General features: G+C 41.7%; 1 protein-coding gene across 1 annotated transcript in view; it reads left to right on the forward strand.

Annotated features, from left to right (window-relative positions):
• LOC122670675 (methyl-CpG-binding domain-containing protein 9-like) overlaps nucleotides 1-19861 on the forward strand; it is a 45773-nt gene extending 25912 nt beyond the window's left edge. Inside the window, exons 8-10 of the mRNA XM_043867635.1 lie at nucleotides 10747-11175; nucleotides 12974-15376; nucleotides 18956-19861. Of these exons, the coding sequence (XP_043723570.1) occupies nucleotides 10747-11175; nucleotides 12974-15376; nucleotides 18956-19198 (3075 nt within the window). The 3' untranslated portion in view covers nucleotides 19199-19861. The remainder of the gene's footprint in view (nucleotides 1-10746; nucleotides 11176-12973; nucleotides 15377-18955) is intronic.
• Nucleotides 19862-25827: the final 5966 nt, after the last annotated feature.

The raw sequence follows: 25827 nt of genomic DNA on the forward strand, positions 1-25827 counted from the left end.
TATTCTGAAGAATGGATACTCCCAGAGCCAAGCTGATCATACTCTCTTTACCAAGCGGAGTAATGGTACTATCACAACCCTCATTGTCTATGTTGATGATATCGTGGTCACAGGAGATGATACAGCTGAGAAAGGTAGATTGAAGAGCTACTTGGCACAGCAATTTGTGATCAAAGATCTGGGTCCCTTGAAGTACTTCTTAGGAATAGAAGTATCAAGGACCAAGAAAGGAATCAACATATATCAGAGGAGGTTTATTCTTGACCTGTTGACAAAGACAGGGATGTTAGGCTGCAAACCAGCAAACTCTCCTATTGAGCAGAATCACAAACTAGGAGAGGACTGTGGTCCTTCTCTTGTTGATGCGGGAAAGTATCAAAGGCTAGTGGGGAAGCTTATCTATCTCTCTATGACTCGGCCAGATATCTCTTATGCAGTGGGAGTTGTCAGCCAATTCATGCATGCTCCCAAGAGTGGCCATTTGGATGCTGTGTATCGCATTCTGAGGTATTTGAAGTCCTCTCCAGGGAAAGGACTCTTGTATGCAAGGCAAAACCACTTGAGAGTGAAAGGTTTCACAGATGCCGATTGGGCTGGTTCCATTACAGACAGGAGATCTACCTCTGGCTATTGTACCTTTGTGGGAGGTAACTTAGTCATATGGAGGAGTAAGAAACAACATGTTGTGGCCAGATCTAGTGCCGAGGCAGAATTTAGAGCTATGGCACATGGAGTGTGTGAGCTCATCTAGCTGAAAAGACTGGTTCAGGAACTGGGATTTGACATTGAAGGACCTATGAGGTTGTACTGTGACAACAAGGCTGCCATCAGTATCGCTCACAACCCCGTTCAACGTGACCGGACTAAGCACATTAAGGTTGATAAACATTTTATCAAGGAGAAGATAGACTCTGGCTGTATTTGTGCTCCTTTTGTGAAGATTGGTGATCAGCTGGCGGATATCTTCACTAAAGCTCTTGGCTCTCCTCAGTTTAGCTCTTTCCTAAGCAAGCTGGGAATGCATGATATATATTCTCCAGCTTGAGGGGGAGTGTTAGAAGTCATGTAATAGGGGTAGTTTAGGAACTAGTTCTATTACTAGTTGCCTTATTATGTAATTCTGTTTTTTCTTCTTTATTTCCCGTATACCTCCCTAGGGAGGTGGATGTAATTCTCTATTAGTTATGATTGAATGAATATATGGTATACGGAGAAGCCTCTCCAACACAATCGATTACAGCCTAATATTCTCTTCTCTCTTCTCTCTTCTCTTGCTATCTTCTTCCTCCTCCAACTTCTTTCTTTTCTTTTCTTATTTCCTAAACCTAGAATCTAAGTAGACATCAAGCATGCCCAACTTGCTAAGAATAGAAACAAAATTCTGTATCACTAAGTCCCTTAGTAAACACATCAGCTAACTGTCCATCTGATGGAACACAAATAATTTCTTGTTCCAGCTTCTCCTTTATAAAGTGGCGGCCAATCTCAACATGCTTCGTTCGATCGTTAGACTAGATTGTGTGCAATGTTGATTGCTGATTTGCTGTCACAGTATAGGCACATAGGCAGTTCGACTGAGACTCCTAGATCTTGAAGTAGCCCTTGAAGCCAAAGTAGTTCACATATGCCATGAGCCATAGCCCGAAATTCTGCTTCTGCACTAGATCAAGCTACTACTGCTTGCTTCTTGCTTTGCCAAGTAACAAGATTTCTACCAACAAAGGTGCAATATCCTGAAGTAGACCGTCAATCATCTGGACAGCCAGCCCAATCTGCATCTGTGAAAGCTTCAATATGCATGTGATTGTGTAAAGAGAAGAGAACACCTTTTCTAGGAGCAGATTTCAGGTATTTCAAAATTCTATACATAGCCTCCAAGTGTGATGAGTGAGGGTTATGCATGTACTGACTAACCACACTAACAACAAAAGCTATGTTTGGCCTAGTGTGGGACAAGTATATTAGTCTTCCAACCAACCTCTGATAGCTGCCCTTGTCGACTGGTTCACCATACTTGTTCCTAAGATGTGAATTAGGCTCAAAAGGTGTGTTTGTTGGCTTACATCCCAACATTCATGTATTTGGCAAGAGATCAAGGGTATACTTCCTGTTAGCAGTCAATAGAACTGAATGCTTGAGTGATCAATAGGATCACTAAGCCCCTTTATTCATAATAAAAGAGGAAAAAAATTACAATAATGCCCCCCTCATAGCCGACTCTAACTAATGAGTCGGCTATGGGGGGAAAAGTCCCATAATGCCCTTGCAGCTACATAACTCAACACTCCCCTCAAGTTGGTGCATAGATATCACACATGCCCAACTTGAACAAAAGCAGATGAAATAATTTCTCACCCAAGCCCTTAGTGAAGACATCAGTCAAATTATCATCTGACTTCACAAAAGGTATACAAATCTGTCCACTTTCCAACTTCTCCTTGATGAAGTGTTTGTCAATCTCCACATGCTTCGTACGATCATGATGCACTGGATTATGGGCAATACTAATCGCGACTTTGTTATCACAATACAACATCATTTGGAGACAAACAAAAACACCAAGGTCTTAAAGTAAACCTTGAATCCACAGTAACTCACAGATACCTTGTGCCATAACATGCAACTCCGCTTCAGCACTAGACCTTGCCACAACATTTTGTTTCTTGCTGCGCCAAGTGACAAGGTTCCCACCTACAAAAGTACAATAACCTGAAGTAGATTTACGGTAAGGAGATCCACCCCAGTCAGCATCAGTAGATGCCTCAATACAAAGATGATCATGCGGAGACAAGAGAACCCCTTTTCTTGGAGCTGACTTCATGTAATGAAGAATGCGAAGAACAACAACCATGTGTGTGGAGTAGGGATCATGCATGAACTGATTGACCAAACTCACCGCAAACGCAATGTCTGGTCTAGTATGTGAGAGATAAATTAATTTTCCCACTAGTCTTTGATAACGGCCTTTATCAACGGGTTCATCTTTATCCTTCAGTCGAGTACCAGCCATGGAAGAAGAACTCAATCGAAACCTGTCGAAACCACCGAGTTAACTCGGTTTCGCAAGTTTCCGAGACGAGTTGAAGGGTGATTTTAAAAAACCAGGGTTTCGATCGAAATTCGATGGTTTCGACCAGTATCGACTGAGATGTTGGTAATTTCGCAAGTGTCGACACTCATGCCCATCGAAACTTGGGGAAACCTGGCTTGAAACCAGTATAGATACTTAAGTATGCCAGTAACCAAGACAGACACTTATTTATGCCTAATGTCATTAAGTAAATGAAACATTTACTTAAGATATTTTTCATAAATAAGCAAATATCCCCTATTTGAATCTAATAAAAATAGTTAAAAACCAAATTCCAAAAGAAAAAAAGTCAACCCCCCAGTTCAAGAACAAAAACTGGATTTTCGGTGGTAGGTGCAATTTTCAACTTTCTAATGCTGGGGTTTTTCTCAAATCTAAAGATTCTATAAATCTTAATATGGTAAAACATTGCTAAAACCCAAAAGTGCGGTAAAATTTTCATTTGTTTTGATGTCCAAAAAAATATTTTCATTCAGAGCGATTTTGACAGCATTTGTGCACACCAAATTAAGTTTGACCGGTACATAACTCCTTCAATATAAACTAGATTTAAGCAATCTTGGACTTGTTGGAAAGCTGTCAAAACAAAGCTTTCTAACAAATCCAAGATTTCTTAAATCTGATTTATATTGAAGGTGTTATGTTCTAGTCAAACCTTATTCGATACCATGTCCAAGAACAATATAAAGTATCAAACTTGGATCAAAACCACAGGTATTATTTTTAGTGTTCTCAATGTGAAACTAATGCATGGATTGGATTTAAAATGTCAAAAATAGGCAGCACAACAAGAATCAAGGCAAAAAACACAACTTTGACCTCGAAACCAAGGTTCGAGTTAGCCTGGAGAAAGTTCCAGGTTTCGACCGAGATATGGTCGAAACCGAGACGAACTCGGCTTCTGATTGGTCGAAACCTAATCGAAACTCGAGTTTTAGAACCTTGGTACCAGCCCCCTATAGGTGTATCACAGGGATGGCAACCCAATAAACCAGCCTCTGATAAAAGATACAGGACATTCTTCCTTTGAGAGAGAAAGATGTCTTTTGAGGAACGAGCAACTTCAATCCCAAGAAAGTACTTTAGTTTCCCTAGATCTTTTATTTCAAACTCACATCCTAGGAAACTCTTCAGATGAGAGATCTTTGCACGATCATTTCCTGTCACCACAATGTCATCGACATAGACTATGAGAATAGTGATCTTGTCACCAGACCGCTTGATGAACAGAGTATGATTAGCATCACTCTTTTGTATCCCACCGAAATCATGTCCTTGTGAAATCTACCAAACCAAGCCCGAGGACACTGCTTCAGCCCATAGAGTGCAAGCTTCAGTTTGCAGACTTTGCCATGAGTTTTTTTAGATGAAAAACCTGGAGGAATCTCCATATATACTTCCTCCTCAAGCTCTTCATGAAGGAAAGCATTCTTGATATCAAGCTAGCAAATCCCACCCAAAATTTACAGCACATGATAACAAAATATGAATAGTACTCAATCAACATGAGCAAAGGTTTCCTGGTAGTCTATCCTTTAAGGTTGAGTAAAACCCTTGGCCACAAGTTTTGCTTTGTACCTATCAACCGTGCCATCCATCTTTTGCTTGACTACAAACACCCATTTACATCCAACTGGCTTTTCCCTGGAGGAGGAAGAACAAGATCCCACGTGTTATTTTTTCCTGAGGCTTTCATCTCTTCCACCATAGTTGCTTTCCATTTTGTATCTGTAAAGGCCTTCTGCCACTTCTGTGGAATAGAAACAGAGGAAAGTGAAGACACAAAAAACATGATAGGAAGGAGAGAGAGAGTCATAGGAAACAACATGAGATATGGGATGTTGGGTACATGTCTGAATACCTTTACGAACAACAATAGGTAATTCAAGAGAAGGAGGATCCTTACTAGACGTAGTAGTAGGCTCTGACTCAAAGGATGGCAATGGGATGATTAAAGGTGCCGTAGTGGTGGTGGTTTCAACTTGCTTCTTAGGAGTTCGAGTAAAGACACGAAGATTTGGACGATCAAGTCTACCCTGAATTTTTTCAACCTGTCGTCTAACAAAGCTAGGAGTAGGCTGCTCCCCCTGAATTGTATCCAAAGAAGACCCTTCTTGAACATGAACCTGATCCGGCACCTGCTCCCCCTGAATTGGAACATTGGAAGGAGCAGCAGGTAACATCGAAACATCTTCACTAGCCAAGTCAAACTCCCCCTGAAGAGGTGACGATGAATAGTAAGCTAAGGATTCATTAAAGGTGATGTGCATGGAGACTAGGACACGTCTTGTTGGAGGATGGTAGCATTTGTACCATTTTTGAGTTGTTGAATAACCCAAAAAAATACATTGGACGCCACGAGAATCCAACTTCCCATGGGAGTGATGCTTGCGAGCATAGCAAACACAACTGAAAACCTTTGGGGGAACAAGAAAGGAAGATGAACCCTGGAGGTCATCAACTGGAGCAAGAAAGGCCAAAACTCTAGTGGACAAATAGTTTGATCAAGTAGGCACAGGTAAGAATAGCGTCACTCCAGTATTGAGAAGGAACATTTCGGTTAAACATCAAGGCATGAGTCATTTCTAGTAGGTGGCGATTTTTTCTCTCAGCCACACCATTTTGAGGTGTATCAACACAGCTGGTTTGATGAAGAATCCCATGATCAGCCATATATTGTTGAAATTGACCGTCCATGTATTCTCTGCCATTGCCACTGCGGAGAATTTTCAGAGTGGCATTAAATTGAGTCTTAACTAAGTTGTGGAAAAGCTGAAAACACCAAAATACTTCACACATGTGTTGCATCATATACACACAGGTAGTGCGACTATGACAATCAATAAAAACGACAAACCATCTATAACCAGAAATAGAGGCTTTCCGGGCAGGACCCCATACATCAGAATGAATAAGATGAAAAGACTTCTTTTATTTAATGGGGAATAATTAGAACGAGTTTGTTTAGCCAAAACACAGGCTTCACAAAAAAACTCATCCTTATTACAATTTTTGACCAACTGGGGAAACAAATGAGATAAAGTCCCATTGGGGGGGGGGGGATGTCCTAGCCTATGATACCATTGATATAAGTCCGAAGAGATAGAATGCTACTGATGAGTGTGAGAGGGAACGTCAGCAGAAGTCTGTGAACAACACTATCAAGCAAGTAGAGATCACCATGCACTTTACCAACCCATAGTTATCAAGGCGTCGCCATGGCAACGCCATGGCGGCTAGACTCCTTGGTCGCCTTGGGCGCCATGGCGGGCGCCTTGCCGCCATAGCGGTGTCGCCTTGGGCGCCATGGCGGGCGCCTTGCCGCCATGGCGGTGTCGCCTTGTTTTTTTACCTTCTAAAACGCCATGGCCGCCTTCCCGCCTTGATAACTATGTACCAACCCCAAACATCTTCCCTGTCACCAGATCCTGTACGACACAATGGGAGGGAAAGAATATTACTTTGCAATTTAGGTCCTTAGTAAGGCTACTAATAGACAATAAATTAGTAGAGAAAGAAGGAACATGCAAAACTGAGGTTGAAGTAAGACTAGGAGAACAACAAATAGATCCCTTTCAAGATATATAAGAAAGAGACCCATTTGCCTCTCGGACAATATCTTTCCCAGAGGAAGGAGAGTACTGATGAAAAAGGGTAGAAGAACCTGTCATATGGTCAGTGGCACTAGAGTCAATGATCCACGGACTGGAGATTGCCGATGCACAATGACTACCAATAGAAATACCTGAGGCAAAGTTAGAAACAGAACCAGAGGTGGTAGTTCTTCCAGAGATAGACCAGTGTCTGTAGGAGGGGTTGCAATGGTGTCAGTGTGATTTGCCTTAGCAGTAGGCTGACCACGGCCTTTGCCACCACCACCATGTTTACGTTTTTCTTCAAAATCAAAAGGCTTCCTATGTAATTTCCAACAAGTGGCCCTATGCCTCAGTAAAACAACGGTCTGAATGGCCAGACAATATTTCATGGATACATTCTGCCCCTCTTAGCTAGCCATCCCTACATGGCTCTCTACAATAAATGGATTTTGAGAACATATCTAAGTATGATGCATGTAGGAAATTTATCTCAGGTTCGTCATCGCTACTAGATGAGGCTTTGTGAGCAAATTATACTGTTCATATGGGTAGTTACCACTCGCCACATCTACTGCATATCCATAACTCAAACTTATTACTAACGAGAGCAGAATCCAGCTTCAAGACGAATGCAGCTCCCAAATAAACCTTCAAGAACTTGAAAAAATAGATCTTCAAAACTTGGACAGACTTGATCTGCAAACCGGGACTGGAATGTCTTCCAAAAAAGGCAGCTTTCACCAATCTTCTATTGCTGTCCAGTGATGAATCTCTGAATGATAATCTTGAAGATAAGTAACTAGGGTAGCGAGCAGATGAATCAAGCAGCAGAAAAGATCAAGCAGCGGAAAAAATCAACCCAACTGTAGAACCTCATATAGGATTATAGGCAGGCAATCACCAAACATCTTCAATACTTTAATACCAATCTCCCCCTTACGGCAAACTCACCCCAATAACAAAGTAGATACCCATTGGCAATGGTGAAAACTCTGATCTTCTATGTTTTGCACCAAGTGTTCCTGCAAGTTCTGCTTCCTGCAATGGCTGCAGTATACTGTACATAATCCCCCCCTCACGTGTAGTACACGTGGACATAACAGAGATGATGTAAGTGATAGGACAAAAACATAATATTCCAGAATTTTCCAAAAGGTGCCAAGGGTAATGGAAAGAAAAGAAATGGCAATTTAGAGAATACCATAAACTTCCAAGGTGGTTAGGGGTATATGCCAAAGGTATGGTTTGGGAGGTGGTGAAGTGAAAAGAAGCAGTGGGATAATGAACCATGGACAAAGCAACACAGTAATTTACAACCTTCTTTCAATCGATCAAACTAATTCCAAAACACCAATCTCCAATGATCAGATCTGAATTATAAAAAAAATAGGTCTAATTTGTAGAAGGAGAAGGTACCATTCTGCAAAAACTTGATCGAATTTCACACAAGGAAGTACTAGTGTGCAAAATTCCATACTATAAACTCCCACAGGCTAAATAGAACTGACGAAAATATTTGGACAGCAATGGATGTAAGAAGCTTCAACAAAAAACTTGGATCAGATCTGAATTTGTGAACAATGCTAGGATCGGGCTCTCAAAGGGAGTCGGATATGAACCAGAAAAGCTTCACATAACTGAATAGGTTCGTAGTTGCAACCAATAACCTTGGAACACACTGTTGTAATCCCAAATAAGCTGATCTCCAGGGTAGTAGATTCGAGTCTTCAATAATGAAAGAAATTCGATCTCCAATAGTAGGATACTCAGTCTCAATAATAGGGTAGCAATAGTCCACATAAAGGCAGCAGTAACATGTCAACCAGTCATCCTTACAGAAGCCAATCAATAGAACCTGCAAGGTAGGTAGTAAAGCTCAATAGAACCAGCAAATATAAGATAATCACTCAGTAGATCCAATAGGTAGTTGAAGCAGCCAGCCACATAAGAACAAGGAAAATAGGTTGATTATTGGAAAAATCGAGCCATAAGAATGAACCTGAATTTTTTCCAAAAATAACTGATGAATGATGCTGAAATATGGGTTGAATACTCCTCTGATATGTATTAGACTCTCCTCAAAATATGAGCTTGATAGGAAAACCCTAACCCTAAAATCGATTGTTTTCAGGGTTTTAGAAAACCCTGAAATTGAGATCGATTTAGGGAAAGGGAACTGTAAATGCTGATGTAGACATGTAATAGATGCTGACCAAGGCTGCTAGAATGGAACCTCCAAGGTGAACAATCAATCTCTAGTAAGAGTGAGACCTGATCTTCAAAGGGGAGAGACTCCAAAAAATCGCAGAAGTTGAGCAGGGCAGCATTACAACACTACACCAGCATAAAGGACCTTCTTCAAGCCTTGAACTGATGAAGGAGAGTTCTCTTTTAATGTTAGAACCACCTCCAAAGCACTCGAACAGCAACAAACATCTCTAGCCCAAATCGATTTTTATAAGGGTTTTGGAAAACCCTGAAAAGAAGAGATCGATTGGGGTAGGGGTCTTCAAAAACTTGGATAGGTGCAATATTGAGGTCGATTGATCCTTGAACTGGGAGTAATCAGCCCTCCAAAAATTAGCAAAAACTGAAACCTGAAAGTCAGGGTTTTTGGCAGGTAACCAAATTAGCAGGTTAAGGAATTTTTGCTGTAGAAACAAATCCAGCCATCAGAAAGGATCCAAACTTAGGTCGAGTAGAGCTTGTAGTAATAGGGAATCACCCCCAAAGATCAGCTGCATCTGAAAAAGGAAACACCAAAATCGATTGGAGTCAGGGTTTTGCAAAACCCTAACAAGTTGAGATCAATTAGGGTGTGGTGGCTGGAATTAATTAAAGCTTGGAGAAAAAGGAAATAGGGAATGAGGATAATGGAATAGGGTAGAAGGGGCTGGAGAAGGGTGCATAGGGAGCTCCAATGGTGGAAGGTCAGTCTTCAATAGTAATAGGACGTCGATCTCCAAAAAATTCTGGAAAACCCCAAATCGCAAAGATGATTCCAGTAGTATTTTACTATAAAAAAATAGATAGAATGGAGGAGGGTAGCAACTAAATCATTGGTCAGGGATTTCACCTCATTAGTGCTGCCCCCTTATAAGGAGAAGAAGAAGAAAACCAGAGAAAGAGAAGCCGAGAGAGAGAGAGAGAGAGAGAGAGAGAGAGAAGGAGAGGTCGATTGGAGAGATGGAGTAGGGTTTTTTCTCTTTTTCTAACCGAGATCAAACCAGCTCTGATACCATGTTGGAAGAGTCATGGACTAGAAGGAGAGAATGAGAGAATAATAACTTGTATTAATTGATAGGTAAGCCCCTCTATTATAAATAGAGGGGAAAGTTACAAGAGACTAAAACCCACATAGCCGACTTACACTTAATAACATAAAAACTACCCCAAAAGGACCAGAATACCCCCACGGTATTCTGGAGTACATATTCCAACAAGTATCCACCAACAAACAATAAACTTTTGGGAGTAGCAATAAAGGCATCCACAATACATTCGTATTAATAAGCATCTAAAAAAAATTCATCAACATCAAATCTATAAAATATCCATTGTCAAACAATAAACTCAACTACAGTCATCCATCAGCATCTTAAAAAAAAAGACATCCACATCTGTTGTTGAATAGTCCATCAATCTGTCTTATTAATAAGACTGACTCTTTTTCAACAGTTCTTATTACTCAACAATTTAAACCTAAAGAAATAAGATACTGACTCCCAAAAATGTGGATAATAACTAATTCTATCCATTTGGTTTTGTTTTCCAGTGTAGTACAAGATAAAGCCCAAAAGTTAATAAATATGCTCCCTCATCAGACTTAGCCACCTTAATCACAATATCTATTTAGTTCCTCTCTCTTTTTGGCTTTTTTTTTTTTTGTGGAGTGGGGGGTAAATACCTAATTTGACCTCATCAATCCTGGAAACAGTTAAGTGGCCCTTTAATTTGGGGTTTTTGGGATTTGAGCTTTTGCTATTTGTTTATCAAATATATTATTTTACTATTATTTTATCCTTAGCTTGAGAGCTTACTAGATAACTTCTGATGCAGGTCCTCACCATTGCCCAGAAATGTGCAGAACTTGCTAATGCTGAAAATTTAAGTGCTGAGGCAAAGAAAGAGCTGGACAACATTCTTTTATGTACAAACGAGATTCCTAAAGCTCCTTGGGATGAGGGAGTCTGTAAAGTGTGTGGCATCGACAAAGATGATGACAGTGTTCTGCTGTGTGATACCTGTGATTCAGAGTATCACACTTATTGCTTGAATCCTCCTCTCGCAAGGATCCCTGAAGGGAATTGGTATTGTCCTTCATGTGTTTCTGGTCAGTGTAACACTCAAGATGCATCAAAACCTGTTAGCAGCCGCCAGGGACGAAAGAGATATCAGGGAGAGGACACATGTATACTTTCCGAGTCACTGATCCATTTGGCAGCATCGATGGAAGAAAGAGAATATTGGGAGTTAAGCATAGAGGAGGTTTGTCCAAGTTCACCTTCCTCTGGCATTCTTTTATTGTTTAGTTAGAGCATGTTGTTGACTAGACTTTTTGGCATTCACGCGTAAATTTTTGGGTAAAGGATAGATTCTCGATGACTGACCTGAGTGATCTAAGATTTATAGCTCTAATATTGGCAGAGGAGTTTTTTTCCTCCTTTTTCTTGGTGAATATGCATCTGCAGATTGTTTACTAATTGCATTTTCTACAGTAGAACTTCTATTATGCTCTTGTGACTGGGGTATCCTATTATTAAGTTTTTGATTAATAAATTGATGCAGATCGTAGACGAAGGAAATGGTCTGCTTCCTCATGGATCCAAAATTTACCGAAACAGGGCCATAGGCATGCGATTGGAGTTATTTTGTAACTTTTAATTACTCGTTTTTAGCTAACTAAAGATATGCTTAAGAATAATGTTTTTAGTTTGTCTAGTTTCTTTATTCGATGTAGTTCCTGTTCTTTTAAATATGCTTTCAATACGATGGAGAAGTTGGTTGACTATGGGAATAGAAATTGATTTGAGTGGCTTGTGGTTGTGTGCTCTCTCTCTCTCTATTCCCTTCTCTTCCTTGCATCTCCAGTTGGGTTCCCCTCATCTCAGGTGTGTTCCTTCTTAACTCTTCTCTTCTCCCTTCCCCTCCCTGCGGTTCCCTGTTCTGGGTGTCCTAACAGTCTATCACGGCTTGGGATTGATTCCTCTCATTCTTCCCCCTTTATGTGTTTTTCCCCATCATCGTTATTCCCTCCTAATCCCTAATTCTTCCCTACTATAATCTTCTATTATAGTTTTCCTTCTCTGTTCCAGACGGTAGTGGCAACTCTATAGGATGGATCGAGCTCCATCGATTCAGCCCATATCACCATGAGGTTTGGCTCAAAGGAAGCCCTCCCTAGGTGATTATAGCTATAGACTTTAGCTTCCTGAATCCCCGTTATCATAAGTTTCATACCCAAGTTCAAATCAGGTATTGAGACTTCCGTCAGAATTGATTTTTGGGTCTTCATACTTGTTCCTTGATTGATTCTTTGGGTGATGTTCAGTTGGAGTTAAGAGAGCTGGAAGTTGGGATTAATCTCCAGAAGTTTCAGCTCAATTGGATCCCGAAGTTCTTCCACCTGCCAAAAAACCCTCTGCTGGATATTGGGAGGTTGAAGACCTCTCCTCTTCCCCTCCCCCTTTACTATATTGTTTCTTTTGCGTTGTTTTTTTTTCTTTCAAAATTGGCCTTTCCTTTTGTCTTATTTCACTTTTATCCTTATTTTTGTGTTGCTTCCAAGATTGCCCCTGTTCAATAATTTCTAAAAGCCGTCATGTCCTTTTCTCTTTTACCTACCACCCTTATTGCCACTTCCATTACATATTGACCTGCTTAGGCACTTGGGTGGGCCCATAGCGATCCCAAACGGGGTTTTTGAACCTGGGATTGCATTATAAATTATGCATGCTATTAGTAAAATATATTAAACAGTAAAGGTTATTAACTTGTTGAGGTTTTGTAGTCAAAAATACTTTTGAGTATCTTCAATTGGGTATGAATGACAGAAAACACATTGTATTAGGTTTCTAACAAGTGCAGGATTGAGTATGTACAGCAAGGGTTAGCGTGTTATTACTAAAAAATGAACTAGGGTTGCATCTCGCATCTATGTTAGGCTTGAGTTATATTTCCTCTGCAGGTTGCTTGCACATGATCTTTCTCAGCAATTGTTTGTTGTTTTATTCTTATTCTTCTTTTCATGCTAACTCTAAGGGCATTGTTTTTATCTTGGTTGCAGAGAACCTTCTTGCTAAAGTTTTTATGTGATGAGGCACTGAACATAGCGATCATTCGTGAGCACCTTGAACTCTGTGCTGATACATCAGTTGACTTGCAGCAAAAATTGCGTTCACTAACTCTTGAACTGAGAAACCTAAAGTTCAGAGAAGAAACTCTATCTTCAAGAGCTACAAAGGGAAACACGAACTTGCACAATGGAATTGGAGAAGTTAGAAGAGAAGAAGGAATGACCAATCTACTTACAACCAATGGGAGATTGATGGGTCAGCAGCATACTTTGAATAGCAGAACCAACTATTATACAATCAGCTCTGCTAGTTTGCTGCAGCAAGAGGAGGGTCTGGAAGGGAGTGAAACAAATGATCTCAACAAAGACCCATTCTCTTTTCTTTCAAAAGGGATATTGGAGAAACATTGTGGTGGCATTGAATCACAAAATATGAAGCCTGCAGATGGCCAAACAAAGGATGTAGATTCTCCCATGATTGGCAGTCCCTTTTCTCACATGGTTTCTAACAAAAAAGATGCATCCAACACAAAGAATCAGCAGCAGCCTCTACCAACTCAGCAACAAAAAGTGGATGATTTGGGCAAAGAGAGCCATATTCAGATTCTGAATGGTAAATGTGAATCAGATGCAGAAAAGAATGATACTTTGGGACCTGCCTTTGATGTTATACAAGGACCTTGTGCATCTTCAAACACAATGAAAAGCATCCTGTCTGAACATGTGCCTCTTATTTCTCTGAACTCAGATGCTGTTCTTGGCCATAGTGGTATTCAACCTGATTTGAATGATTTGCAAGGCTACAATCTTGAAATGGGCTCTCTCAAGAATGCGATTAAAGTTTTGCAGGACTCCATTGCTGATGTAGAATCACAGTTTCTTAAGGTATCTGTACGGAGGGACTTTTTGGGTAGGGACTGTGCTGGCCAACTGTATTGGGTTTTAGCCTGGCCAGGTAGATGTCCTTGCTTGGTTGTTGATAGGAATGCGGCAGCACATCAGAGTAAACAAGCAGTCAAAATGAACAGGAATATGTTTGTTGACAGTTCAACTTTTAGGTCTCCTTCATTTGGCAGAGAGGTTTATCAAAGTTCAAGAGGATCCAATGATTTCAGACTCTATGGCTATGAATCAAATGATTGCATTCCTGGTTCTGCCTCATGGGTTTTCTATGAATCTGATGCAGAAATTCAAGAACTAATTGGGTGTCTGAGTGCAAGTGATCCAAGAGAGAGAGAATTGAAGGAGTCCATCTTGCAATGGCAGAAACTGAGGTCTGTAGACGGTCAACTCGGTAAAATCCATGTTAGAGATGACTCTCAGGTTGCTTCATTGAAGCCCCTAGATAGCGAGAAAGCTATATCTCCTGATTGCCTCATTACTCAGGCTTCTACCATACTGGAGAAAAAGTATGGTCCATGCTTGGATCCTGAAACCACTGACATTCCCAAGAAACGGGGTAGGAAGGCAAAAGTAACTTATGAACAGAAAATGTATAGATGTGAGTGTCTAGAGCCCATATGGGCTTCCAGACACCATTGCCCGTTATGCCATCAGACATTTTGCACGAATGGGGAATTTGAAAGGCATAATGATGGAAGGTGCAATTCAGGTGCATCAGCTCTTGACAATGGCAAGGAAAATGACGATCCCTTAAAAGGGAAAGGGACAGTGAAGTCTGAAACCACACGACAGGAGTACGCTGCTGAAGTGAACATACTTGAAGGATCAAAGAATGGAAGGCTTGACATTAACTCTAGGTTGATCAAATTTCAGAACAAGGGAATAGTGTGCCCATATGACATTGAGAAGATCAGAACCAAGTTTGTCACGAAAAGTTTTAATAAGGAACTGGTGCGAGAAATTGGCCTTATTGGTTCTAATGGGGTTCCTTCTTTTGTCTCATCAAGCTCTCCTTATCTAAGTGACCCTACTCTAATGTTGGTTCCTACTCGAAAAGATGAAGCTGATCCAGTTTTTGGGCCTGCTGTTGTAGAAAAGCAGTCGCTATTTTCTATAGAAAACAGTGTTGAATTGAACACAAACAGTGACAATATTACCAATGGTTCACCTAGAAGTTGCACTCAAAATGGCAATGATGAGGAGGCGCTAAAATCTGAAAGATCCAAACTGGAATGTATGACAGATAGAGGTCAAATTTCTTCCTTAAGTAATAAAATTCGGGAACTGGAGGTTGGTCCCTGTGGCATAGTCCCTGAGTCTTCATTGAGACCATTGGTAGGCAATGTTTCTCAGATTCTAAGGCGGCTCAAGATCAACTTGCTTGATATGGATGCTGTGCTTCCAGAGGAAGCAGTCAGAACGTCAAAGGCACACCTGACAAAGAGATGTGCTTGGCGTGCATTTGTCAAATCTTCAGAGTCAATATTTGAGGTGAGTTGATCTTTTTCCTTTATTCGGTAATCCACTTTCTTTATGATGTATATTTACCATTGGTACAACTCACTCGATTAAGTAAGGTAGTTGGCTTTAGTTTTTTTTGGATGAATAAAAAATTCAATACCAAAGGAAAGAAAAGGGGGGGCGGGGAGAGAAAAATAAGCACAAGCCAATTACAAGGCCCTACCAAAACGGAGGGAAAGGCTAGGGCCTGGAAGAACGAAAGGGAGATACCCCAACCTACCAAAACCCACTAGAAGGGGGAAAACCCGACCACAAGAAGGAAATAAAACCCAAAAATGATGAAATCGCACTACTTAACAGTGGGATCCAAAATTCCACGACAGAGGGCATGGCCTCTTATATCCATACTAGGAGGCAAAATCTTCTTGATGCAAGGCATGACGTAGTCTATGTAGGGCCGTTTCTTAGGATAAGGAGGGGAACTTGTGTCGTGCCGACGGTAAACACAAAAGGGGGGGAGCGAGGGGCAATAGGTGGCTGAATAGGGGCGGGGGGAGAGAGATGGGGGAGGGGAAGAGATCAAAGGACTGGCCAAGCAAGATGGGTCAGAAGAGAGGGTCGAAGGGCCAGAAGGGATAGAAGAGGAAATATGTGGGCCGAGCAAAGGAGGTGGCCTATTAAGGCCAGCGGGATCAGAAGGCGAAGGGGGGAGGGGCGTAGGAGATAAGATGTAAGGGGCGCCCACCTTAAGGTTTGCTTTAGGAAGATGTAAGAGAGGAGGGAGAGAGGATCGGGGGATTGAAGAGGTCAAAAAGCCAACAGCAGGAGCATGAGGCAGAGAGAAAGCTGAAGTAGCAGGCCCTTCGATAGCAGAGGAAGTATGCAAAGCCATCAAAGGCGAAGAAGAGTGGCAGGGGAGTGGTGAATCGTCTACAGCAGAGCTGTTGCAGAGAGTGATAGGAGTAGTCTGGGGTGCAGAGGTGGTGGCGACTGGAGCCGCAGAAGGATGCAGATTTGCAGCAGAGAGCAGATTCAAAGCAGCATCAGAAGGGTGGGACTCAGCAGAGGTAGAAGGGTGCAGCTTTTCCTGGAGAAAGAGACAATTCGGGGTGAGGAGATGAGGTTGCGAAAAGGAGGTTATAGGTGGGTGGGAGTTTCGAGAAACATGGAGTCGCGGTTGCGACCTGGTAGTCGGTCTCAAGGGGAGAAGGGTTCGAGGAGAAGGGATAGGGAGGCTTGAGGAAAGGGAAGGCTGAAGGCTCAGACTGGCAGGGGTTCTAGTGGCAGGCAAAAGGGGATCAACAGTGGTGTGAGGCAGGCTGGTAGAGGAGACTTCTCCCTGCGACTGCAGAGATTTGCTCCAGGATCAATGAGGCTCTTTCGTCAGGTTTTGGACCAGCGGATATGCAACATCCTTCTCAGTGACCACTGGGTAAAGAGAGTAAGCTTCAGGCTGATCTGAAGAATCATCGACGCTGCAAGTGACGGAGAGGGTGGAGAACTTGTTGCTTGTGGTGGTTGCCGGAGAGATAGAGCTGTGGGATCGTCCAGGAGGGGAACCAGAAGCCGGAACCTCTTTGCGACAATGGGAACGATGTCAGCTTCTTCTACGAGCTCTACTTTGAGGTCAGTTGGAGGTAGGATCAGAAGATGTAGCAGGAGCAGGGTAAAGGGAACCTCCAGTAGTGAGGGTGATTGTTTCTTCGTGTATGGCTTGGATGTGACCTTCAACCGGATGGCCATGAGAAGCCTCAAAGGAAGTCGATGTAGCTGGAACCTTGGTAGTGCAGTCGGCAATATTTGCTTCAATCGGGCAGACAGCTGGAACCTCAGAGGGAGGTGGCTGAGATGGGTCTGCAGAAGCTGGGACCTTGGTAGAGCAACCTTTGGAATGGTGACCAAAAACTTTGCAGTGGATGCAGTGGGGAGGGACCCAGTCGTAATGAACAAGCTGGTAGAAGGAGAAACCTTCATCATCAGAGATGGTGATCGTCGAGAGAGGGACGGTGTCAGTGGAAACTTCAATGCAGATTCTGGCAAAAGCAAGCCTGTCCATTCTCTTAGTATGGACATCAAAGTAGAGGGGCATGCCAATAACTGAACCGATGATGCTAAGACCATCTTCACACCAGAGATGGAGAGGGAGACCAGGGAAAGCAACCCATAAGGGAATGGTGCTGAGGTCGACCTTATGGAGTTCAGGTATTGATCCCACTGTCGGAGAAAAATTGGTTTGGGACCTACTCGCCGTGGACCTCCTTCGAGCACTCGAGTTTTGTCGTCTTCATCAGCAAACTTGAAAATGAAGATCCCGTTACCAAGCCTGTAAGAGTCCATCATACCTTGAGTCTTCCATTGTTTTGAGAGGGAAGCTTTTACCAAGTTAAAAGGTGGTCTGCTGCCAAGGAAGTGGGCCACAAGGCAGCATTTCCACTTTGAGATTGCAGGGGCAAGTAAATCAGACGGGCAGAGGGCTCTTTTGGAGGAACCATCGGAGGAAGGAGGGATGAAGTGGAGAGAAAGACCATCACGAGAGGAGGAGGGGGTGTGACTGAAAAGTGAGGACCAAGAATTTTGGGGAAGGTGGTGAGGAGGGAGGAGGAGATGACAGGACCTCCGGCTGGAGGCCAGCCATTCATGGACGATTGAGTTTTTTTTCAGGCTACATGACTTGCAGAAATTTTGAGACGGCCTCAGCAGACGTAGAAGGGTGCAGCACTGCAGCTTTTCCTTTTTGACACACTTCATCTATCTGCAAGGTTTTACACTGACAGAATAGTTGGCTTTAGTTTACTCATTAAAGAGTCCTATTTGGTTATTTGTGTGGGGCCAAGTTATTTAGAAGTCTTAGGCTTCAAAAATCTAATTAGTTAGCTGTGTAAGAGTCTTTATTAGTTAAGTAAGTCTAGCAACCTAACTGTTTTAGATTTGGGAGACTTTCTTTGATTTTGTTATAAATATGTAACCCCCTCCCCCTTTCCCCTCCCCAAATATGATTGTTAATGGAATAAAATAAATAATTTGGATTTGAATTGTTTAGCCAAGAAAACTTCTTTTTTCTCTCTTTTCCATTATCTCTGTCTTCTCTCTCTTCCTTTCTCCAAGTTAGTATTCATGGGTACTGTTCACGGTCCCAGAACAGCTCATTATCTCTTCTTTTTCTTCTTTTCTTCATTCTCTCTTTCTTTCTCCATCACAGGCTGCTGAAACAAAAAATCAGCAAGCCTTTAACCTTGTTTTATCAAGAAAATAGTTCAGATCTGGGCCTTTGAAGCAGCTGATCTATATCTCTGATTCCTTGACTAGAATCTATTGTCAGCTGGCTGCATCATTATGCATGTGAAGATCACCACCAGCAATTTTCCTTATAATATTCAGCTTCATATTTCTCATGCATGGGCTGCCCATCTAAGAACATTTCTTGCATCACTGTCCCTTGCTTGTAAATCACTGGATGTACTTTATTGCTATAGTACTTTGGCAGTAGCTTTCCCCACAAACTAAACTAAATCTTTTGAGGTCTCTGACAATCCATTTTCGTTCTGTTACTTTTTCCTTTTTCATTGAATTTAGGAAAATTTATGGATGATTTTTTTCCTCCTCTTTCAGATGGTTCAAGCGACAATCATATTTGAGGAGATGATCAAGACGGAGTACTTGAGAAATGAGTGGTGGTATTGGGCATCACTTTCTACTGCAGCAAAGATCTCAACTGTCTCGTCCCTTGCCCTCCGCATATACGCATTGGATGCTGCCATTGTATACCAGAAGGCTCCACTAAATTTGGATCCAGCAGACAATCCCAAGCCTAACAGTAAGCCAGGCAAGAAAAGGAAAGATACAGAAGATTGATTTAGTAATCATTCATCTCTAACTTTTGGAGGTTCAAATCAAATTTAATCTCAGTGGAAATGATATGACAGCTGGCCCAACCCTGTAAAATGTAAATTGGTATCCCCACCTCCAATGTCGCCGTGTGCTCTGTCAAATGGATATTGAAGAGGAAATGGAAGTTGGGGAAAGTGGCTCTTGCAGTCATATTGCCACCTCATGTTTGTATATATAGATCATGGCTGACTTGCTAACATGGACGTTGGATTCAGAGGGAAAGCCCATTAAATAGATCATGGCTGACTTGCTAACATGGATGTTGGATTTAGAGGGAAAGCCCAAATTGGAGGGAGAGTATTATGAGATGGCTCAGATGTCAGACTAGCTCTCACTGTGGGGATGCTTTGAAATTTTTCGCTTGAGGGGAGAGAATGGATATGCAATTCCTCATTAGAGCAAGATCCACATCCACATACAAAGGTATCAATGTAAAAAACAAGACAGGATCAGGCGTAGTTGAATATATTTCATTCTTTAAATGTTTTTGGCCATATTTTCTTTCTCTCATTTGCACACAGAGTTTCTCCTTAGGTGTGTCTGCTAACTAGTGCCTCATCAATGCCCGAGAATATGGAGGTTTAGTGGAGGCCTTTTTCCCTGGTAAGTGAAATTCCTGTTTCCTCATCTAATGGTTATGCGGTTGACAGGCATCCATGTTCCAGTCATGCATTTAGTGTCACTGCATAGGAAACTCTTTTTTCCCAGTAATGAGATCAAATAGAAATTTCTAGTCATACCATGTAGCACCTTCAGTGTGCGTGCATGTCTTTGTGGTTGTAGTTTGCTCCTCTGATTATGGTCTTACCAGTTGCCATGTACTGACTGGAAAGTCCAGGCCTGAACAGCCTCTGGGCTAAGGAAGGATGAGAAAGCACGAAGTTTTTACATTGTTGCAACAAAAGACTGCCTTTGCATGTTTTAGTACTTCTGGAATTCAACACATTTTGTATTTGGCTCTTCAATTGCAAAGTGGCAGTTCATTAGTCACAGCTTACTTCCAAGCTTAGATTTCATCTCCTTTCCTGTGTTGGTGCAACATCTCACCAACTTCATCATTCTGCGTTGTCCGAGGCCAATTGACCATCATATCAGAGTACAAATGAGTTGGATATACTGACCGTTAGTTAAGTAAGCTGTCATGAATCCCTACAGCCCTGGTCCTGAGATTTATATAAACCGGCTGATCCATGGGTTTATTTTCTTCTTTCCGAGCAGTTGCGACATTTTCGGATCTTTAATTTGATCAAATGGTATGCATTTAGATTTTGAAACCCATCTCGGCCCACTTATGATACATATTCCATCGCAGTTAATTTCAGATATTCTTTTGTTCGACTCATTTGCCCCTGTTCTAGGTGCACTAAATTTAGGGATGGTGCTGACAAAATGGCTTGTTCTGTTCAGGCATAAGCCACTGTCTACCATTATATGGAAGTGGAAGAAATCTAAGTCTCTTATTCTTTGGGTTTCTCGGGTCTCATAGTTCATCTATTTGTCTTCTATGTAATATAGCAAAATTGTTAAATTGAAAATCATTCATCAAAACAAAGTAGTAGTTTAATTAAAAATTAAATGCCTCAGAATTATCCAGGTTTAATCTTTAATGACATTGGAACAAAAGGGTGTACCCAGTGCACTAGGCTCCCACCACTGGGGGGTCTAGGGATGGTCATAATGTATGCAGCCTTACCTCTGCTTTCGCAAACAGGCTGTTTCAAGACTCAAACCCGTGACCACTTGGTCACAATGGAGCAACCTTACCGTTGTCCCCTTTTGGAAGTTGTGCTTGGAAGAGATTTAGTGGAGCTTGATGTTCAATAAATTTCTTCAAGACACCCCCAGAAGGTTGATTTTGATTGTCCGATTTATTATCTTTCCTGGGAGAATTACATTGCATGATTTTTGTTGTCTGATTTAGTATCTTTCAGAAGATCTCTTTTATTTTCTCAGCTGGAAAACTTATTGTGATGGTTTCAGCCCCTATACAAGGTGGCGTGGCATGATAATTCTTCTTAGAATGTTACTACCTAGTACTGTTACTACTACTATTGTTTCTGCTAGTACTAATAAGGGTGCATCTTGTTGTCACCAAGTAGGTGACCTAAGAAGTTGTAATTTTAATTTGGATCTGGATCTGGATCGGTATCGATCGATCAGAATTGGTCTAGAGTTGGTGGAAATTTGCCTAAACCCTAGTTTCTGTACAGGATCGGCCTGATCCGGACAAGCCGGAATCGGGATTGGCCTTTCAAACCCTGTGATTTGGGTAGGCCTTTTCAAAGCCTACAGCCATTTGGGCATCAAAGCTTGTAAGCAATTGTCTATAGTCAGTTTTATTAACTGAGTGAGCAAAATATTAATTGACTGGAAAGTTCTGGCTTCTGTAACGAACTAACGATACACACAAATGTTCAAAAGTAATGTATTGAAATTGAGCTATCTTCCTCACCATCTGTTACATGCAAGGATTAAGAACCTAGAATTAGCCTTGGGATCGGATCGGTGAGAAATCGGCCCAAATATAACCTAGCCATAGATTCTGCAAGAGGATTAGCCGTGCCGGATCCGATTCTTTAATCAATGGTTACATGGGTAAGTGGCCCGGTTTATCTTTAAAAAGTTTTTCTAAATATGGGACTAATAGAAATACGTAATGAGTAATGGATTGCCCTAGACCAAAAAAAAAACTGTATTTGGCCGCTCTATGGAATTGTGCCTCTATGGACTGAGGATCATCTGTAGGACATGTATGTGTTGAGCATTGTCCAAGATCACAGTCCTTTAATGTTGGGTTTGGCTATTAGTCTATGAAAGCAGGTAACCTATGAAAGGGTTCAACCAATTCAATGGGTAACCAGTATGAGCTATAAATGGAGGAGTTTCCCAGAGTGCTAAACTGATCTAAGCCTTCCTGAGAATAAGAATGGTGGGAGCAAGTCAAAATCAGTACAAGGAATTTAAATGGCTTAAGATCAATTACTAGGATTTGAATTTTGCTTACATTCTAGATTGGAGGGAGAAGAGAGGGACAATCCATACCAGTCTCACTGTTCCAAAAAAGTGAATTGGATTGGTTGAATCAGCTTATTGGGATCGCAACCGATCTTGATTTTAGATGTTTCGATCCAGCTGAATCAATGGTTTTTCTCACCGGATTGCAAGGTTTTCAGATCTGAGGGGTCGATTCTAGGGCTTTTAAGACACTTTGGCTAATTCCAATCTTTCAGTGACCAATTTGATCACGAATCTGATTTTTATAACCCTGACCAGGCTAGATTTTCCTTTAAAAAAACAAAAACTATACAAAGGTAGACCAGCTTTCTTATTCATTTTCGGAACCAGTTTCTTGTAAACCATTGATGAAAAGAGAATAACTTCATCCATGCGATCTGACCCTCAGATTGGATTGAAGAAATTAAGGTAGTTTGGACCTTCAACAATAGGGCATGGAAGTTAAAGATGCCATTCACTTTTCCTACAATTCAATCATAGCAGCAAATCACCATGAGGGAAGAGATTCTCTCTTCATCTATGTTGGGAAAAAATACTAAAAATCCTGCTGTTGACCTCTTACTAAGTTGTTTTTTTTTTTTTTTTTTCTAACAAAACTGTTCGGACATTTTGGCCCAACTAGTCCTGTGAACACATGCATACGCCCCTACACACACACACACCAGGTCAGCACCGAATCCTATGAAAACCATAGAATCTGTGGAACTGAACCGCAAGGGGGGGTTGTTAAGGGGGGTCGAACTCAAGACGCATGTCGATTGAGGCACACTCCCTTGCTAGCTGAGCTATACTCTTGGGGTTGACCTCTTACAAGTTTTTTGTTTTCTTTCTTTCTTTGAACTATTGGTCTGTGAAGATGCTGACATGGATGTGAACTCATCACATGGATAGATGGAGGTCTCATAATAAAAAAAAAAAATGGGATGATGTTCTCTACAACGCAGCTATTCAGGGTGGTGGGGCAGTCATTTCACCCACCCCATGTGTCTAAGCGCAGCCTGCCTCTCCGATGCAGATAACATTTTCCCATTAAAAATTATCTCCAATCTCTAATCTTTTCTTCTTCCCTGGTACTTATTTGTTGACTTTTGAATGATAAGTTGGTAAAAGTATCTACTCCTGCTTATCTCTTTCTAGATTACACATGAAATATCAAAAGTTTACGTGAAGTAAGATGCAACAAGAAGTACGTTTGCAAAACGTTATCCATGCCGTCCAGCTTATCGCTTATCTTGCAAGTAAAAATAAATATAAAAAATATTTTGTTTGTGTAATCATCATTATAGAATTCCATAGAAGTAGCCATCGGCCTCACGTTTGCCCTGGCCGGTTGTTGCTACGTCTCCTTCCTTGACTTCCGGTACCTTGATAGCCTCATCATAAAAAAGGGAGGAAAAAAAATAATAATTAATGGTTAATTGTTTCGTCTCTCTAATGGGGCATACCTAGTGCACAAAGGTTTCACCACTGCGGGGTCTGGGGAGGGTCATAATGTACACAGTCTTACCCCTGTTTTTATATAGAGGCTATTTCCAAACTCGAACCCGTGATCACTTGATCACAATGAAACAACTAGGGCTGCAATAGGGTCGGGTTGGACCGGGCCTATTAAAACCCCAGCCCAACCCTGAGTCCCCTTAGCTGGGCCCAGCCGCGAGTCAGCCCTGACTCAGGACCAGAAAAATCCAATCCTGACCCGCTCTCACGGGCGGGCCGGGCTAACCCTGATTGGCCCTAGCCATGGGGAGGGGGGAATGGAGATGCATGGGCCAGCCAAACTGAGAAAGGGAGATATATGGGCTGATTAGGCTGGGAAAGGAAGATGCATGGGCTTGCCAAGCTGGGACGAAGAAGAAAAGAAAGAAGAAAGAAGAAAGAACAAGAACAAAAACAAAAAATAGAAGACAGGGTTGGGTTGGGCTCATTCGTGGCCTCAACCCTGACCCTGCCCGACCCTGACTCAGGGTCAGAAATTCCTGACCCTAACCCACCCTCAGGGTCAAGGTATCTCAACCCAAACCTTGTTCGGGCTCAGGGAGGGTTCGGGCCGTCAGGGCCAAACTTGCATCCCTAAAAACAACCTTTACATGAAAGATAAGAACGTTCCCTGTTCTATGCTTTCTTTGTTAAAGCAAAGGAACACAAAAGGTTCTTATCTCTCCATATATCCCATGATTTTTCAGGTGGGATATTTGTTTGTTGAGAAGGAAGTGATACTACTAATTAAGGGTTTGAACGTCAATGGAGGAAGTATTAGATTTCAATTCATAAGCTTTGGTCGGCTGGGTGACATCATTTCATCTCTCTCTCTCTCTCTCTCTCTCTCTCTCTCACACACACACACACAGTGTAAGCTGGGGAAAATGCCAAAGAGGCGATGAGGACGAAAGTAGACATATCACGTCGTCTCTGGTTTTTCTAATCCATTCTCAAGAAAGTCATCGATCGTGTTTCCCATCAACCTTTCATTTAAAAAGGAGTGAGAGGTTTCCCACGCTGCCAATGTGAGAAGGAATCAGGACGCTACCATTGATCAGTGGTCTGAAAAAATATATCATTTCATGTGAATTACATATTTTAAAAATGTGAAATAGTTTTCTATGGGGGAGTGTGGCCTACGTCAGCACTCCATATTTCTATCTCTCTCCTCTAAACAAGGGGGAGCATAGGTGTCCTTTCATATGGGGAGGAGAAAGCTAGATTCATGGAATTGCTATCGTACGCCACATTTCTGAACAGAGTTCTTTTCCAACAAGAGATAAAATTAAAAAAAAATTTGTAGGAGACTTTTAATTTTTGTGAGAGAGCATGGGAAAGAATCTGCATAGATAGTGTGCGGATCTTTCACCCTAAAAAGAAAATGGGCAAGAGATTGTTGCCTTATTGTGTGGCCCTTGCACCAGTGCTGGAGCCAATGAGTGCACATAGGACCATCAACATGGATGAGATTTTTTATTTTATGGAGTCAGAATAGTAATTTCATGCACTCCTGTGCCTGGGCGCACAATCCACGCGACCAAGTAGCTTTCTAAACAAAAATAAATAAATTACTTTAAGGATCAAAGAATCCCCCAATCCTCTTATTATAAATAACTTCACCACAACTGGCTTAGGCGATGGATTCGGAACCACTCGAAGAGAACTTCTACACGTTCGTACATATCACAACTTGTCTGAATGGCCGGCATGGTTCTCGATGCCATCTGAACTGCAGGGGTTGGGGAATGCAGAATGGATAGTTGGTTCGTTTGAATAGGATACAACGAAGCATAATTGAAAATGAATCGAATTATTGATTATTGAGTCATGGAGACCCCTATGTCCACATCCCAATCGGTCACCAGAGGAATATGTGCTTCTAGAAGATCTGGGATATCTAATCCCATTCGCTCCCTAGCTTTCGTCTCTCGGTGTCATTGTCAGCCTAGCAGAGTGCTTTCATCGTTGGTGTTCTTTTCAATCAATACATTGGTATGATTTAATTCAACATTTTTTTCGTTTAGGTTTGATTGTATCGTAGCTCTATAATTTGGATTAGATTTATCATTTGATGAACTACATGTTAGAAAAGTTATGCT

Source organism: Telopea speciosissima, chromosome 8 (genome assembly GCF_018873765.1).
Source record: "Telopea speciosissima isolate NSW1024214 ecotype Mountain lineage chromosome 8, Tspe_v1, whole genome shotgun sequence".
NCBI classification, from domain to species: Eukaryota; Viridiplantae; Streptophyta; class Magnoliopsida; order Proteales; family Proteaceae; genus Telopea; species Telopea speciosissima.